General features: G+C 42.7%; 1 protein-coding gene across 4 annotated transcripts; it reads right to left on the bottom strand.

Moving 5' to 3' along the window:
* Nucleotides 1-117: 117 nt before the first annotated feature.
* On the bottom strand, nucleotides 118-17285 carry LOC118401853 (ETS-related transcription factor Elf-1-like). 4 transcript variants are annotated; one of them, XM_035799476.2, is made up of 9 exons: nucleotides 17146-17285; nucleotides 16935-17031; nucleotides 9649-10279; nucleotides 8970-9090; nucleotides 4686-4796; nucleotides 3941-4093; nucleotides 3680-3748; nucleotides 2693-2885; nucleotides 118-2589 (listed from the first exon to the last, which is right to left on the bottom strand). In XM_035799476.2, the coding sequence occupies exons 3-9, from the start codon at nucleotides 9718-9720 to the stop codon at nucleotides 1929-1931; spliced, it is 1380 nt and encodes a 459-aa protein (XP_035655369.1). In that variant the 5' UTR covers nucleotides 9721-10279; nucleotides 16935-17031; nucleotides 17146-17285; the 3' UTR covers nucleotides 118-1928. The 4 variants fall into 4 exon arrangements, with proteins under 4 accessions (XP_035655369.1, XP_035655370.1, XP_035655371.1 ...); XM_035799477.2 differs by lacking the exon at nucleotides 17146-17285 and having other exon boundaries at nucleotides 16935-17070; XM_035799478.2 differs by lacking the exons at nucleotides 16935-17031; nucleotides 17146-17285 and adding an exon at nucleotides 14185-14536.
* Between the last annotated feature and the right edge of the window lie 1003 nt (nucleotides 17286-18288).

The raw sequence follows: 18288 nt of genomic DNA, 5'->3' as shown, positions 1-18288 counted from the left end.
CCCTGTCAACTAGGCTAGGTAGGCACTTCTCACTACCGAACCCTAACCGCGTGGACGAGTAGGTGCGGGCAAGAAACAGTTTCACACGGTTTGGAAAAAAAAAAAAAACAGTCAGGATTCATTCAAAATTAAAACGTTTATTTCTTGAAAACAAGTTTAATAATTCCTATTTTATCAACTCCTTCTGTATATATTTTCACAATTAGTTCCTCACACAATAGCAGTAACACATATCAGAGACTTCCAGCAAAAGCAAAGAAGCATAAGGCAATATTATCAAAGGAAAAGATTGCATGGGAAAATGTGCTTTTTTATTAGGATATATATAAGCCATCCTTGTAGGACCAGCAAAACTAACCATAGATCAGAGTCCAGGCCTGAGAAGCAACATCATCATACTTCTTTGCATAGATGAGTACATTTGGGAATTGGGATGGTATATACTGTGTTTGTGCAGCAAATAAACACAGATGCACCTGAGAAACAACTGACAGAAAAAGTATTAAGTCACATGTTCACAAACACATATATATCAAGGCATATATGGTCCAGGAAAGCACATGTATAACTATTACAGCATATCAGGAATGCTAACAAGATTGCTGGCAGAAGGGCTCCAGGTAGGAGTTGCCCATAGGGGCAGATCTAGGATCAGCTTACCGTCCCCAAATGATGACCAGGGAAAACCTTAGATCATGGCATATATTATTATATTTATTATATATTAGGGTCATTGGGCAACTACCAACTCTGGCAGAAGTACGTTTACTCTCTTAAAAGCAAAAGCGTGAGAGAAGTTTTATCATTCAGTTATCATCATTGATAGTCATCAGCCACCCTGTTAACATTGAGATTAAAATGCAGTAAAGCCAACAGTACCGTTGCAAAAATGAAACAGAAAATCCCTTTTGATTTGTATTTATTTGTATTCTCTACTTAAATATGAATGTAACCAAAAGCCTGTAAAGTTAAGGGCTCAGACACACCAGTAGTGTTTGCTGGCCGAGAGTACTTAGCATCTCTGAACGTAATTTCCGATTTTACATGTAGAATCCTGTGGAAAATGTAGGCAGTCAGATGTCTACAGCGGGTGGTCCCTACAACACAGCACGTTGAATGATCTGCTGACAAACACTAGAACCCCAATCCGTGCGATGTGCCATCTCTATGGAATTTACTCCCTGAACACATCGACTAGGACACATTTACCTCAAGCACTGATGGTGGGTCTTCTACTGGTGTGGGTGACAGTATGAGAGTGTTTACGTTGAAGATCAACAAGTGACACACACATAAATAAGAATGTTAAGGAGCAATATGTGGTAGCTAGCATGCTACAGATTTAAGACTGTCTTTGGTGAAAGCTGGAAAATTATTATTTGAGGCACTTTGGTAGGAGAGAGAGTGGTGACAAAGAAATGGTACATGTTAATAGTGCAAAGCACTGGTCATGGTGGAGAAAAGAACATTGAGAGAACAAGAACAGTGCACAAGCTCCCGTGCATTCAGTGGAGCTGAATTGCGAACAGAGATAGAGCAGAGCAGGATGCCCTGCAGCGAGGCTGTAGAATCCAGTGCATGTCTTTGGTCGGCAATTAGAATGTCTGTCATGTTGGTATCAAGAGTTCTAAGACAATTACATTCTTGTTAGAATGCCGATTAGGAATGTTATCGACATGGAGTGTTTGGTGCCAACATGGAAGACAGTTTGGTTAACTCTCTGTAAGAATGGCTCTGGTGCATAAGGGAATGTAAGAGTGAGAGAAAGACCATCCAGGTCTGTCTCTTCTGTAAAATAAATCAAATTTACATCACAACTGTCCAACATCTTTCTCTAAAGGCTCCCTTTGAAAATCATTGTCTTCTGCAGTCATCTTGGCTATGGGGCAAGGACAGTGGCTGATACTGATCAGATGTCTCGGGGCATCCTACTCCACAATCAGTCCAGAGTCTGGGTCCTCCTCAGTCCTAACCTCTAGCTCCTCCTGCTTGACAGGGCAGGTCAAGGGCTGTAACTGCAGAGTCACTATCTGACTGGTGGTCTGTTCTGCACTAGCAGCCTGTCTCTCACACAGACTCCCCAGCAGCTGAGCAGTTCTGAAGACTGACCCATGCTGACCAGGCTGCAAAGACTGCACGTTCTGCAGGGTCCGCAGCATCTCAGCTGAGACTATAGGCAGATGCTGCTGCTGGATCAGACTGCTCCCTGGTGGCCGGAGGACTGTCCTGCGATGGGCTAAGGACGGGAGTTGGGTCTTGGGTTTTGGGCCGGGTCGGCGCCGCTGGGCTGCTGCTGGACCTGTGCTGGTCTGTCTGGGCCTATGGTAGCCTCTGGTAGCCTGGGGAGGGGGAAGGAAAGAATGCTCGTAGGACCCTAAATCGTCCAGGGATTGGTCGCTGTAGGGCAGACTGTCCTCTGGGTCATCTGGGACGCCATCATCGCCATCGTCCTCTTCTTCCTCATGATTGTCTTGGTCCTCCTGGTCTTCATCGTCGCTGATGAAGACCATGTCTTTGGGCAGAGAGGCAAACTGGTAGACCAGCCTCTGACCCTCCACCTTGTTCAGAATCCCACGCTGGTAGTAGTACCTGTCAGGGACAGAGAGAGGACAGCTTTGATACACACACACCTGCAGGGACACAGACTGTAACTTATTATTATTGTAATGTAATTCATTTAACTACAGCGTACCGGAGTGCTCGGCCCATGGTCTCATAGTTCATGTCTGGTTTGTTCTTGTGTTTGCCCCAGAGTCTGGCCACAGCCTTGGAGTTGACCAGCTTAAAGATCCCTGCATGCCGATTGGTCCATTTGATGTAACGTGGGCAGGCCTGTCTGTCCTGGAGAAGCTCAATCAGGAACTGCCACAAGAACATAGTGTTACCTGAAACAAGTGAGGGAGAGGTGAGATGGAGTGTGTGTCTGTTTGTGTGTATGTACCAGAGGAGAACGGCAGGTAGCCTAGTGGTTAGCGCGTTGGGCCAATGCTAGATCGAATCCCCAAGCTGACAAGGTAAAAAAAAAAAGATGAACAAATCTGTCATTCTGCCCCTGAACACTGTTCCTAGGCCGTCATTGTAATTAAGAATTTGTTCTTAACTGACTTGCCTAGATAAATTTGAAAAACGACCGCCTCTTCTCATTGAAGCCACAAAGTTCAAGGCCAACCGTGGTACTGCATGCATTGTTTGCAGAAAACAGGATCCCCATTATAGTGAATGGGAAAATAGGTATCTACATGGTCATTCTTTGTGTAAACATATATATTTTTAAGACAATCTTGGAACCAATAATTGCTTCTACAAGACCAGATTATTTTAAAATCACATAAAGTAGAAGTTATAAGGGTAATTTAGTTGCTAATGAAATCCTGCAGTACCCCAGTCAGTCTTGAGATACTCAATAAGAGCGTATGTTATGCATCAGTTAGTGCTATCCGGGGTCCTTGGGACCTCCCTATCCTAAACCCTAACCCCTACCTAACCATAAGCCTTACCATTTTAAAATGTCAACTTCAATGTGGTAGGGACGTCCCAAGGATACCAAATAGCAATAACCGTTATGTAGCCATAAGACACCATCTTAACCGACTTCCATGGCTTCAAAATGCACTATTGAATCTTCACATAGAAATGAATGGTATCACGTGATTGATCATATACAGCCATTGGTGTGTACCTTTGCTGTATTTGCCCCTCTTGAATGTGATGTCCGGTGTGGGGGATTCAGGCCTTTTGGATTTCTTAGCTAAAATGCATAACAGAGTAGTTGTTATGTCACAATGACATTGTCAAAATGACAGTAGTCCATAAATGGCCAGGTGAGAAAGAAAAAGTAGTTGTATTGTCAAAAATGATGAGCAGGCATAAGAGCTAAGGTTGTTGTGGTTATGATTACAATTTATAGTTTGAAAGCATGGCCAGATAATGACAATCTAACCTCTCTTCTTTGGTTTCTCAGCAACAGTCTCCCTCTGCAGTGTGACCCACTGGGGCTGGCCCAGAGCTCCCACAAGGCCTTCCGCTGACACCGTCAACTGGTGGGTAACGGGTGATGTGATGACATCACCCAGGGCCGGGACGTACAGCTGGGCTAGAGGGGAGGAGACAAACACACTGTTAGGGGTTACAGTGTAATAAATGAGTCTACAAGGAGACAATTTGATTATATATGAGAACAGGATGAATACATCTGCTCCAAGCAGAGCAGAAATATAGATGCTTGTTTGCACTAGGGAGTGATACAAAGAAACCTGGGGTGCGTTCAGCAGGATGCAATGTTTTGGAACATTCCCGATAGAAATAGGCTATGTAGAATAACATGCCCCTCTGACATGTATAATAAGAGATCATATCAGCTCTGATCTGCAACGTTCAACAATGTTTGGCAACTGAACGTGGCCATTGTGATGGTAGACAAGCTCCAAACCCAGTTAGATTTGTTTACGCAAAACAAATTACTCCCTGAGCTACTAACTTAAACTAGCTGTGTGTGTGTGTGTGTGTGTGTGTGTGTGTGTGTGTGTGTGTGTGTGTGTGTGTGTGTGTGTGTGTGTGTGTGTGTGTGTGTGTGTGTGTGTGTGTGTGTGTGTGTGTGTGTGTGTGTGTGTGTGTGTGTGTGTGTGTGTGTGTGTGTGTGTGTGTGTGTGTGTGTGTGTGTGTGTGTGTGTGTGTGTGTGTCTCACTGTAGTGCTGTTGGTCCAGAGAGAGGGAGTCAGGGGAGTCCATGTTGAGGAGAGTCTCAGCTGCCACCAGTGTTTCCATGGTTTCCTCATCTCCACTCTCACTGTCCTCCACTGTAGACGGAGAGATAGGAGAGAGATTGGGATACAGGGAAGATATGTAGAGAGAGAGGCGGGGTAATGTGTCAGCATGACATCATGGCTCTGTCTGTGGGCCTATCCCTAGTGATGGGACAGTGGGAGTAAACAAGAGGGCTATCTAGCTTCTACACTGTTAGCTAGCATAGCTGGAGCAGAATGGTATCGAATACACCAAACACATGGATGGTTTCTATGTGTGTGATGCCATTCCATTTGCGCAGTTTTAGCCATTATGAGCCTTCCTCCCCTTAGCAGCCTCCACTGCTTTCTATCACAACAAAAGTCTAACTGTATATTCGCTGGCTAGCAAAATCAAGCTTAAACTGAGATGGCCATAATAATGTTGTAACAAGCCATGGCTGAACGATTGAACATGCTAGAAAGTAGACAAGTGAAGCTACAAAAACCTATTGGCTACACATTTACTTGCATTAACAGCCTCACTACTAAATCATTAGTTTCACAAACTGTTTACTCCAGAGAGCTAGCAACATGATAAGCAACTTTGTCAAAGCTGCAGTAGCCACAAGACGTGTATTTTGTTTCACTTCCTGGATTTTCCAACTTCTCTGATTGGTTCAAGTGTGAAGGCCAAAGTATGCATGTGCTCAGCCAGCTTTATGATCTTTGTTTACAGCCCCCTCACCAAAATGAGTAGCGATATCTGGGTCATTCCTACCTTGACGTGCATTTTGGACCTCATAACTTTTTTTGGGGAAAGTTGAAATATAAAAGAAAAAATATATTCTATCAGAAAAAGGACATTTGACTTTCAGGCACTTTGTGTGCATTTTCCAAACTGTTAGGTGTATAATCATAACAGGGTGGACATTTGGAGCCTAAATTAGCCATATGTCTGTGAGTGAGCAAGATTGAGCTAGCATAATAGTGAACACTTGAACAGGACTTTAACTTCTCTATCAAACATATTTTAACATTTTGAAAAGTAGTTAATTTTCTCTATAGTTTAGCCTAACAGGGTGGACATGAATGGGACATAAAGACTAACAACATGAAACATGGAAAGACGGACAGTGGTGAAAAATGTACTCAATTGTTATACTTGAGTAAAAGTAAAGACAGCCAAATGGTGCAACTAAAAGTAAATGTTACCTCGTAAAATACTACTGAGTAAAGTTTAAAAGTATCTGCTTTTAAAAATGTACTTAAGTAGAGTGGTGAAAAAAGTACTTAATTGTCATACTTGAGTAAAAGTAAAATTCCTTATTTTAAGCAAACCAGAAAGGCACACGCCAACACTCAGGCATCATTTAGAAAGGCAGTTTGGTGTTTAGTGAGTCCGCCGGATCAGAGGTAGTTGGAATGACTATGTGTTATATTGATAGGTGAATGAATTGGACAATAATTCTGTCCTGCCTGAGCATTCTAACTGTAACGAGTACTTTTTGGTGTCAGGGAAAATGTATGGGTGTAAAAAGTACATATTTTCATTAGGAATGTAGTGGAGTAAATAGTAAAAGTTGTCAAAAATATAAATAGTAAAGTTAAGTACAGATGACACCACATTGAGAAAGTGTGGGGTATTGTAGCAAAGGGGTTGTTTTCTTAAATGGAGAATTACAACAAACTAACAGGGTGGAAAGTGATATCAGGGTCACAGAAGTGATATTTCCTGTGAACAGAAAAGACACTGCATTATAGGAATGACCCAGCTAGGGTATTCTTTCTGAATGACCCAGCTAGGGTATTCTTTCTGAATGACCCAGCTAGGGTATTCTTTCTGAATGACCCAGCTAGGGTATTCTTTCTGAATGACCCAGCTAGGGTATTCTTTCTGAATGACCCAGCTAGGGTATTCTTTCTAAATGACCCAGCTAGGGTATTCTTTCTGAATGACCCAGCTAGGGTATTCTTTCTAAATGACCCAGCTAGGGTATTCTTTCTAAATGACCCAGCTAGGGTATTCTTTCTGAATGACCCAGCTAGGGTATTCTTTCTGAATGACCCAGCTAGGGTATTCTTTCTGAATGACCCAGCTAGGGTATTCTTTCTAAATGACCCAGCTAGGGTATTCTTTCTGAATGACCCAGTTAGGGTATTCTTTCTGAATGACCCAGCTAGGGTATTCTTTCTAAATGACCCAGCTAGGGTATTCTTTCTAAATGACCCAGCTAGGGTATTCTTTCTGAATGACCCAGCTAGGGTATTCTTTCTAAATGACCCAGCTAGGGTATTCTTTCTAAATGACCCAGCTAGGGTATTCTTTCTAAATGACCCAGCTAGGGTATTCTTTCTGAATGACCCAGCTAGGGTATTCTTTCTAAATGACCCAGCTAGGGTATTCTTTCTGAATGACCCAGCTAGGGTATTCTTTCTGAATGACCCAGCTAGGGTATTCTTTCTGAATGACCCAGCTAGGGTATTCTTTCTAAATGACCCAGCTAGGGTATTCTTTCTGAATGACCCAGCTAGGGTATTCTTTCTGAATGACCCAGCTAGGGTATTCTTTCTGAATGACCCAGCTAGGGTATTCTTTCTAAATGACCCAGCTAGGGTATTCTTTCTGGATAACCCAGCTAGGGTATTCCTTCTGAATGACCCAGCTAGGGTATTCTTTCTGAATGACCCAGCTAGGGTATTCTTTCTGAATGACCCAGCTAGGGTATTCTTTCTAAATGACCCAGCTAGGGTATTCTTTCTGAATGACCCAGCTAGGGTATTCTTTCTGGATGACCCAGCTCGGGTATTCTTTCTGAATGACCCAGCTAGGGTATTCTTTCTAAATGACCCAGCTAGGGTATTCTTTCTGAATGACCCAGCTAGGGTATTCTTTCTGAATGACCCAGCTAGGGTATTCTTTCTAAATGACCCAGCTAGGGTATTCTTTCTGGATGACCCAGCTAGGGTATTCCTTCTGAATGACCCAGCTAGGGTATTCTTTCTGAATGACCCAGCTAGAGTATTCTTTCTGGATGACCCAGCTCGGGTATTCTTTCTGAATGACCCAGCTAGGGTATTCTTTATGAATGACCCAGCTAGGGTATTCTTTCTGGATGACCCAGCTAGGGTATTCTTTCTGGATGACCCAGCTAGGGTATTCTTTCTGAATGACCCAGCTAGAGTATTCTTTCTAAATGACCCAGCTAGGGTATTCTTTCTGGATGACCCAGCTAGGGTATTCCTTCTGAATGACCCAGCTAGGGTATTCTTTCTGAATGACCCAGCTAGGGTATTCTTTCTGAATGACCCAGCTAGAGTATTCTTTCTAAATGACCCAGCTAGGGTATTCTTTCTGAATGACCCAGCTAGGGTATTCTTTCTGAATGACCCAGCTAGGGTATTCTTTCTAAATGACCCAGCTCGGGTATTCTTTCTAAATGACCCAGCTAGGGTATTCTTTCTGAATGACCCAGCTAGGGTATTCTTTCTGAATGACCCAGCTAGAGTATTCTTTCTGGATGACCCAGCTCGGGTATTCTTTCTGAATGACCCAGCTAGGGTATTCTTTCTGAATGACCCAGCTAGGGTATTCTTTCTGAATGACCCAGCTAGGGTATTCTTTCTAAATGACCCAGCTAGGGTATTCTTTCTGAATGACCCAGCTAGGGTATTCTTTCTGAATGACCCAGCTAGGGTATTCTTTCTAAATGACCCAGCTACGGTATTCTTTCTAAATGCCTCGTTATATAGAAGCTAAGTTAGCCACAGTACTAAACTACAGTATTTTAGACTGAAACTGCTCAGTTGTTATACTCCAGTAAGGATATGTGCTATAAACACATCAGATAGCATCTTAGTCGAAGTAGTTAGTGTGCTAGATAACCTTTCTACCATAGCAAGCTAACCGTCTAACCACCTGAATGTACTGACTGACTGCACAAAGTCTGTATCATGAATTGTTTTGCCCAGCACAGTTTAGGATGTGCATATCACCCTCCTGTTATACACTGACATTTTCTCTCAGGAGCTGAATGAAGCCTCGGAGCCTACACCCCCCAGCTATACAGAAAACCCCCCCTACCTGTTAGTCAGACCCCTTACCCTAACATCTTACCCAAACGTAACCCTCCTAATCTACTACGTCAATGTGTCTGTTTCTGTCTACAGGTGCTGTTGATAATGCCAAGAAGGCCAAGCTGATCAACCACAGATTGCCTTCATTAGACCGTGCGTGTTTGTTGTTACCTGTTGTTAGCAGGTGGTCTTCTGTGTGTGTCTGCTCACAGGCCAGGCCTGTGTAGGAGAGCAGGTGGGATTGTGGGATCTGCTCCACTATCACTGCAGGATAGGCCAAGTGCTCATCCAGCTGCAACACAGGGACAAATGATCTATCACTCACTTCAATTTAGTTATTTTACATTTGAGCCAATGCTTTATTTAATCATTTCCAATATCTAATGTTTGATATTGTAAGACAACAGCCAAGGTAAGGCTTGAACTAGCAACTCTGCAGTTAAATTGGAAGGGTACTAACATCTGTGCCACGAGGTTCTGAAATCTTGGCAGAGGTTGTACACTGACATACAGTGAGGCTAGACTTTAGGGTTTTAACTTAAGAGTTGTGTGAGTGAGAGGACTACTTTCACTGTTCCTATTTGAAATAGGTCAGTATGTTCCCAATGTAAATTGGTGCTGATCTTTCAATAACTATGGCTGACGTTATCCTCATGTTATCCTTGGCTACTCTACATGTAGATTCTATCTCTGGTTCAATACAGCTTGTCTGCACTTTGATATGTCATTTCCCAAGTGGTTCTACACTGACATGTGATTTTAAAAGAGGCTTGATGTTTTATCGGTTGGTGTGCAAACACACACACACACACACACACACACACACACACACACACACAGTTGTTCCCACCTGTAGTCCATTGTTCACGTGGTCGCTGGCAAACTCAAAGATGAGTTCCGTCTGCTGCAGCATGGAAGACATCCCAGAATACTCCAATAACAGGTCTACGATGTCATCATCCCAGCATTCCACATCAGATGGCCAACAGTTTCACACAACACGTTCTAAGTTCCAGAGCACCAAGTTACAGGTGTCAAATCACAGGTTCTGTGTTCCAGAGGTTCCTGAGCAGAGAGTCGTATCAAAAGCTTCCCCCTGTCTGTTTCTCACAGGTCCTCCTGAGGATGAGTCACTCTTAACTGCATGCCTGAACAGCACAGTGACTAAACTGTCTAAATGAAAGTAACTTCAGATAAATAGCTGGCTAGTAACTCGTTCCTCACTCCAGCACAGTGGCTTGACCTCTCAGAAGAGTGAGTGTTGGCTTGGCTAGTTGGTTAAATTGTTGAGGTAAAATCCTGCAGGAGTCCTCAGTTGATGTTCCATAGATGAGATGTTGAACAGGAGCAGAGACAGAGAATTTGCAGGGAGAATCAATTACTTGTTTCCTTCTCTCTTTCTAAGTTTCTACCCTCGATGAAGAAGTGGAGGCCGCCAACGGTCCTGTGGTCTCAACCTGAGAAAAGGGAACAGAGAGAGACTGGTGGTGGGAGGGAGGGAGAAGAGAAAGAGATTACATTAGAGAAGTCTCTTCAAGCCATGATAACTCTACTTGTAGACTACATAAGCCACACTCTTTCTGATCAAAGTGCAGACAGTGAACAGAATCACATGATCAGGGCTCTATAAACTCCGCTGGCAGAACAACAGTCTGTGGGTTCAGTCTGTTAGTGAGGGGCAAAAACACTGTCCTCTGTCAAACTGAGCCAAGGCCTCTTATAACAAGCAACTGTTTATATTCATATCCCTCTTATCACACTATTATGCCACACAGACCTTCTGCTCTCTTTCTCTCAGCTCTCACACGCACTGCTTTCTTATCTCCCTTTCTAAAGAGACCAAACCAGCAACAGGAAAGAAGCTTCCGGACTGCGTCATGAGTGTGTTTGTGTGTGTGTATGGGGGAGGGGTGGGAGGAGGCAAAAAAAGAGCAACTGCGCCTGCTCAGAGAACCTAATGCTCAGGTCGGACAATGGACTTCTGCATTAGGGTGTGTATCATCCATACACTGTGCCAGGTCACCCTGACGTGTGTGTGTGTGTGTGTGTGTCAGTTTGAAGGGAGGGGAAACTCCTCATTCGGAGATATGGTGCTTTCCCTCTGGTCAGGGCAGGCACGTCTGGAATGTGTTTGGAATAGTTCATATGAGAGATAAGCACAGAGCGAACAGACAGACACAGGGTTACATTACTACAGAGAGAAGGAATCACAAAAAGTGCTAGGTAATGATTACCTGTGTTTTTGAAGGCTGTTTAATCTTATTAGGATTTCTTCACACCCCGACACAGACTGTAATGTACATTTTCTAGACAAACACTCATAAGAGATTTGTTGCGTTACTAACAGGCATCAATAAGAAACAAGACTGAAAAACCTACATCTTCGCCCATCACTCCTACATCATTATAACAGGGTACTGTTGTTCCACCAATTGAGTACTTTTGGGTAGTGTAATTAATTTGGTGAAGAAAAAAACAACTTTTATTTGACCTAATTTTAACATTCTGTCCGTCATAAAAGAGCACATGTTCAACTTTTTCCCATCTTAAGAGGTAAGAGGTTAAAGATCTACAAATATTGTATCGTTCAACAGGGGTCGATTTTTATTTTGTCTAACTTTGTTTATTGCAACAAATGATGGTGGAAACTATTTTAAAAAATAAATTATGATTGCCGAATACTTTTGAAAATATGCCGGGCACGTGATGTAGGCTAATCACGTACCAATAAGCTCCACTCCACATTTAATGCTAAATGCCTACTGCTTGCCAGATAAAAATGTATGTTTCTTTGCAGAACAGGGATTGTCCTGATGTGCAAGAATGCCTGAAATGCTTGGCCTTGCTTATCTGGTTGGCTTGGAGGTTTCACCATCCAATTATTTCAGATCTACAGGAATGCAAGTTTCAGCAAGGCATGGACCGTGGCGATATGTTGGTACATGATAATTATTAGAATATGGAAAATATTAGTAAATTATTGCATTTTATCCATGCTGGCTTTCGCGGGCTACATGAGACAAAAAACGGATGGTGGGGGTGGGGGGGCATAATTTTATGCCGTCGCCAATTTATTAATGCACAATTTACCTAAATGGGTAATGGAAACACTTCAACCACTACATTTTTATTTACACTAGGTTTTTGCAAAAAAAAAATTTAAGGTGTGACATCATTATGTCCAGCTGTTTTCATAGACACAGGATAGATCAATGGAAACTCACCCTAGCAGATAATTGTTGCATGTATTTTCTATGCAAACTTTCTAAATGTCGACAAAGAAAATCATTATCACTGGACAAGGTTGTGGAAATATATCTATTGAGACAGACCTCCCCAACAGCTCTGACTTTGTTTACTTAAATAAGACGTCACGCATTTTCTAACTTGTTAAATACTACACCAAACCTCTTCGTAAAATTGAGCAACTAAAACATTAAAATGACAGATGTCTTGAGTTATTTTAGATTCATTCTGGGAGTTTTGAGGATGTGAAATAGGCTTCCATGTCTAGTGTCTCATGTGGGACAAACATCATTAACCACACGCGGAATCGGTCAAGAAACACACTTCCAAGACTGAAATCTTGTTTTTCTAATGATCAACAGAAAAACGTGTCAATCGGCGTGTTCAGTGGCTCTTTAAATCAGCCATCAATTCCCCTTCTTTAAATCAGCCATAAATCCCCCTTCTTTAAATCAGCCATCAATCCCCCTTCTTTAAATCAGCCATCAATTCCCCTTCTTTAAATCAGCCATAAATCCCCCTTCTTTAAATCAGCCATCAATCCCCCTTCTTTAAATCAGCCATCAATTCCCCTTCTTTAAATCAGCCATCAATTCCCCTTCTTTAAATCAGCCATCAATTCCCCTTCTTTAAATCAGCCATCAATTCCCCTTCATTTAAATCAGCCATAAATCCCCCTTCTTTAAATCAGCCATCAATCCCCCTTCTTTAAATCAGCCATAAATCCCCCTTCTTTAAATCAGCCATAAATCCCCCTTCTTTAAATCAGCCATAAATCCCCCTTCTTTAAATCAGCCATCAATCCCCCTTCTTTAAATCAGCCATCAATTCCCCTTCTTTAAATCAGCCATAAATCCCCTTCTTTAAATCAGCCATAAATCCCCCTTCTTTAAATCAGCCATAAATCCCCCTTCTTTAAATCAGCCATCAATTCCCCTTCTTTAAATCAGCCATAAATCCCACTTCTTTAAATCAGCCATAAATCCCACTTCTTTAAATCAGCCATCAATTCCCCTTCTTTAAATCAGCCATCAATCCCCCTTCTTTAAATCAGCCATAAATCCCACTTCTTTAAATCAGCCATAAATCCCACTTCTTTAAATCAGCCATAAATCCCCCTGTGACAGAGGAAATGGAAGCTTGTTGTGTGCAACAGGGTGGGGCAATTGAATGCAAGCTTTATTTTATTTATTTTTTAACACAATAAAAACTACACGGTTGGCTTGTTACAGTGTGATCGATTTGCTCGCTTTTCCACCACAAAACCTGCTTTTCCACTATGATTTGACAATTAGATGTTCAATGTTTCTTTAGATAAAATAAAATAAATGAGTCACCATAGCAGGGTTGACATTAAAACGAGTCACCATAGCAGGGTTGACATTAAAACGAGTCACCATAGCAGGGTTGGCATTAAAATGAGGAACAGACTTAAATAGATCACACTAATCACACGAAATAAAAACATTTCTTGACACTTTGTCAAAGCAACAAAATAACTAGGGCTTTACAATGGTGGTGAAAACGAGGACACATTTTGGGGTTTAAATGGGTTTAAATCGTCCTAGAAGTCACAGAGGGATGCTTTAACAAGTCTTTATTCATATCAAAAAACAGACGTATTGAATTTTCCATGTGGTTTATTTCAATGGGCACTTCATTGAATAAGCTTTTAAAATGCAATATTGGTGCACAACTTGTAAAATATCAAAGGGACACAAAACGCACTCTTTACGTCGATTGACCCAACACCATCATCACGTGACTGAAACAATCAACCCCCAACAGCAACCCAGCCCTGTCCTCTCTGTGTTTAAGGCCTTGTCCTTGTTGTCACGTTATATAGACTGTAATATAGACTTTTCTATTGTGTTGTTGACTGTACGTTTGTTTATTCCATGTGTAACTCTGTGTTGTTGTTTGTGTCGCACTGCTTTGCTTTATCTTGGCCAGGTCGCAGTTGTAAATGAGAACTGAGAACTCAACTGGCCTACCTGGTTAAATAAAGGTGAAATAAAACAATTAAATTAAAGATAGGATAACATGCACACACGCTCCTTTACTTTCTAGGTTTTCCCCTCCTCCACCTCTCTATTTGTTCACTCAGTCACTCACATTTTCTCTCCACTCTTTTACTCACCTGTCCTCCACTCTTCAGGCAGTTACTGACTGTTGTTAGCACCAGAAAATCCTGTTTTGCTGTTTCTGGCCTACCATGACCTCTCTGTCTCACACACAGTAGGTAAACAACCACGTACAGGTAACATGCACCATGACGACAGTTGTTGTGCTACACGCCTCTGTTTACCTGAGCTCCTCCCACTCTATCCTTAAACCCCGCAGAGAGAGACTTCCCATGAGACAGCCTGAGAGCTGCTCACAGGTCAGACATCATGCATGCTATATTCATGCCGATGCATTTTGAATGCCAGTATTTTCTGTTTTGCCTGTTCAGTAGATATGTTGCTCTTTGTGTTGTATCTTCCATAGTGTGTGTGTGTGTGTGTGTGTGTGTGTGTGTGTGTGTGTGTGTGTGTGTGCATGTGACGGCTGAGAGAGCAAGATGCGACTGAGGCTGTTATCGCACAGGAAGCACAACCCATTCTGTGGGCTCCACTTCCTCCTGAGAGAGCGGGAGGGAGCCAAACAACGCTGGAACAGCTGTTACCACGGAGAGAAATGTTCCCTTGTACGTCTGCCAGGCTGCCATCTTGTATTGTGGTTGTTTTGAATGTTGGGTTATCGCTAACACTTCCCCATGCTCTGTGCTGTATATTTCCCAATATTGTTAAAAGACTCCTTGTTTCCATGGACAATGGTGACGAGAGGAGGTTTTTAAGAATATTTGGGACATGACACAGTCCATCTAGAAGGTTCATCCATCACATGTGTTGGTGTCTGTGGCTTCAGTCATGTGATCCGATCCTATGAAGTTGCTGCCAGACCCTTAGGGACAGTGATAAGCTCCATAACACACTCGCTGTCCTTTGTGTGTGTGTGTGTGTGTGTGTGTGTGTGTGTGTGTGTGTGTGTGTGTGTGTGTGTGTGTGTGTGTGTGTGTGTGTGTGTGTGTGTGTGTGTGTGTGTGTGTGTGTGTGTGTGTGTGAAGAGCATTGTGAATTAGGCCAGGCTGGTAGGGGAATAGGGTGGGGAGCTGATAAGCTTCCCCTGTTGCCCGGGGTGACTGGGCCTGGCCAATCTAACATGGAGGAATTATGAGGCGATTCTGAATAACACAGCTGTGTGTTTTTGTGAGCTTAAAATCTCACCCACCTTTCTGTGTATGACTTGTGTGTACGTATGTGTGGCCCTGTTTGAGTGTGTGTGTGTTTGCTCGCTCGCTCGCTCGCTCGCTCGCTCGCTCGCATATACACTGAACAAAAATTTAAACGCAACATTTAAAGTGCTGGTTCCATGTTTCATGAGCTGAAAGTAAATGATCCCAGAAATGTTCCATATGCACAAAAACCTTATTTCTCTTAAATGTTGTGCACAAATTTGTTTACATCCATGTTTACCAAGATAATCCATACACCTGACAGGTGTGGCATATCAAGAAGCTAATTAAACAGCATCATCATTACACAGGTGCACCTTGTGCTGGGGACAATAAAAGGCCACTTTAAAATGTGCAGTTTTGTTACACAACACAATGCCACAGATGTCAAGTTGAGGGAGAGTACAATTGGCATGCTGACTGCAGGAATGCCACCAGAGCTGTTGCCAGAGAATTGAATGTTAATTTCTCTACCATTAGCCGCCTCCAAGTCATTTTAGAGAATTTGGCAGTACGTCCAACCGGCCTCATAACCGCAGACCTTGTGTATGGCATTGTGTGGGAGACCGGTTTGTTGATGTCAATGTTGCGAACAGAGTGCCCCATGGTGGCATTGGGATTATGATATGGGCAGGCATAAGTTACAGACAACGAACACAGTTGCATTTTATCTATGGCAATTTAAATGCACAAAAATACAGTGACAAGATCTTGAGGCCCATCGTGAGGCCCATTTTTTGTTAAGGTATCTGTGACCAACATATGCATATGTAACCGATGTGTAATGGCTAGCTAGTTAGCGGTGGTGTGCGATAATAGTGTTTCAATCGGTGACGTCACTCGCTGAGACCTTGAAGTAGTTGTTCCCCTTGCTCTGCAAAGGCTGATGCTTTTGTGGAGCGATGGGTAACGATGCTTTGTGGGTGTCAGTTGTTGATGTGTGGAGAGGATCCCTGGTTCGAGGCGAGGAGAGGGACGGAAGCTATACTGTTACACACATCTGTATTCCCAGTCATGTGAAATCCATATATTAGGGCATAATGAATTTGTCAATTGACTGATTTCCTCATAACTGTAACTCAGTAAAATCAATGAAATTGTTGCATGTTGCATTTATATTTTTGTTCAATATATATGTGTATACTACAAAGTCACAGGTGCCTGGATACTTTATGTAAGTACTCTAAAGCTAAACAAACAGATACAAGATATGTATGTATTCTCAATAACACATGCCAAACGCACAACCTCAGTTTTGGGGTTTCTGCAATGCTCAACTGTAGAGCACTAAACGCTTTCACTTTCACTTCAGCCTCAATCTACTACACCACATGTGTCAAACTCACTCCACCGAGCGCCGAATGTCTGCGGGTTCTGCTCCACTACTTGATTGATTAAGGTCACTCACTAATTAGTAAGGAACTCCCCTCACCTGGTTGTCTACGTCTTAACAGGAAGGAAAAAACAAAACCCGCTGGCACTCGGCAGTCCGTGGATATGAGTTTGACACCCCTGCACGACACAGACCCACCTCCTATTATTAACATAATAGCATTATCTTTGTACATTTGCCTTTTATCGCTTCTGCTCTGCGATAGGAGCAGTGCGCTTACCTTGTGTTGTATGTTACTGCTGTGCTGTGTCTGTGTGTAGCAGCTGGCTGGTACAATACGGACAAAGCTGAGAACAGGAAACTGTTTTTTACCCCTCCTGTGACAAAAAACAAACTCCGGTAAGAGAATGCATTTTAGCACAGATATAGGTTCAGCTTAAAGTCCTCAAACCCTCACAGTAACCACTAGGGGGGGGAAATACAAAGCCGACCTCAGATCAGTATCCAGAGGGTGACTTCATACTTCTCCGCAAACAGCGCTGCTTCCTCTTTCCCCTAAGGGCCCCACCCACAGTGAATTCTTATTGGCCACCTGTCCTGAAGTAGAGGTAACCGCTGGCGACCATTGTCAGCAATCATCTAAGGCAACGTTTCCCAAAATCGGTCCTCGGGACCCCAAGAGGTGCACGTTTTGTTTTTTTGCTCAAACACTACACAGCTGATTCAAATGATCAAAGCTTGATGATTAGTTGGGGGGGTTGGGAAACCCTGATTTAAGGTAAACACAGGTAGGTAGGTATACGACGGTCTTTGCAAATCTCCAGAGGGCAGAGCAACAATACCATGTAGTAAACAACAGCGTTTCTCAATTACATAGTCACTAGCGCCCCCTATTGGCCGTGTTTATTACATTTGACATTTTAGTAATTTAGCTGACGGTCTTATCCAGTGGTGAGTGCTTGCATTTCTTTATTTTCGTACTGGAGTGTAGAACTGCTAATACATTCATGCATAATTCAATATAGCCCTATCCTTCCTTCCTTCCCGTCTATAATGTAATCACTGATCTGACATGACTGGAACTTGGTTAACTGCAATGTACAGAAACCTGGTTTGTACTTATCCAACGTGCTAATATCCGGCTTCAAGCAGGTCCCTAATCGCTCAAAATGGAATGCCAACACATGCTAAAACAACTATTCCCTGTGGCATGTAGGGGGCATTTTTCTCTCCTGAGAAGCATGAACTATTCCTGGGGCCAACAAAAAACACAAAACATGAGTAACAAAACACTGATACACTAATAGACAAGGACAGTCATACAAATGTCAAATACAACTGCAGTATATACAAACAATACAACAACACAAATAATGTGTGTGTTAGTGTGTCTCTTTGTGTGTGTGTGTGTGTGTGTGTGTGTGTGTGTGTGTGTGTGTGTGTGTGTGTGTGTGTGTGTGTGTGTGTGCCCACATCAGAGTATGTTAGCGGAGTTGAGTGGTTGGAAATCTTGCTCATGGAGCAGTGGTCGCGCTCCACTCCCTACGTCCTTTCCAACAGCTCCACTGAAAACCGCTCACAGGAAACAACTGCAGCTCCATTCATTCAAATGACAATTTAACCAACAGCCATTT

The sequence above is a fragment of the Oncorhynchus keta genome, chromosome 23 (assembly GCF_023373465.1).
Source record: "Oncorhynchus keta strain PuntledgeMale-10-30-2019 chromosome 23, Oket_V2, whole genome shotgun sequence".
NCBI lineage: Eukaryota > Metazoa > Chordata > Actinopteri > Salmoniformes > Salmonidae > Oncorhynchus > Oncorhynchus keta.
Note: the sequence above shows the minus strand (reverse complement) of the source record. Positions and strands in the feature narration are given on the sequence as shown.

Coding starts and splice junctions, on each gene's coding strand:
- LOC118401853 (XM_035799476.2), bottom strand. CDS start 9,720: ATGTCTTCCATGCTGCAGCAGACGGAACTCATCTTTGAGTTTGCCAGC. Junction 4,797..8,969: donor AGACCACCTGCTAACAACAG/GTAACAACAAAC, acceptor CTCCGTCTACAG/TGGAGGACAGTGAGAGTGGA. Junction 4,094..4,685: donor TCTGGACCAACAGCACTACA/GTGAGACACACA, acceptor CCTCCCCTCTAG/CCCAGCTGTACGTCCCGGCC.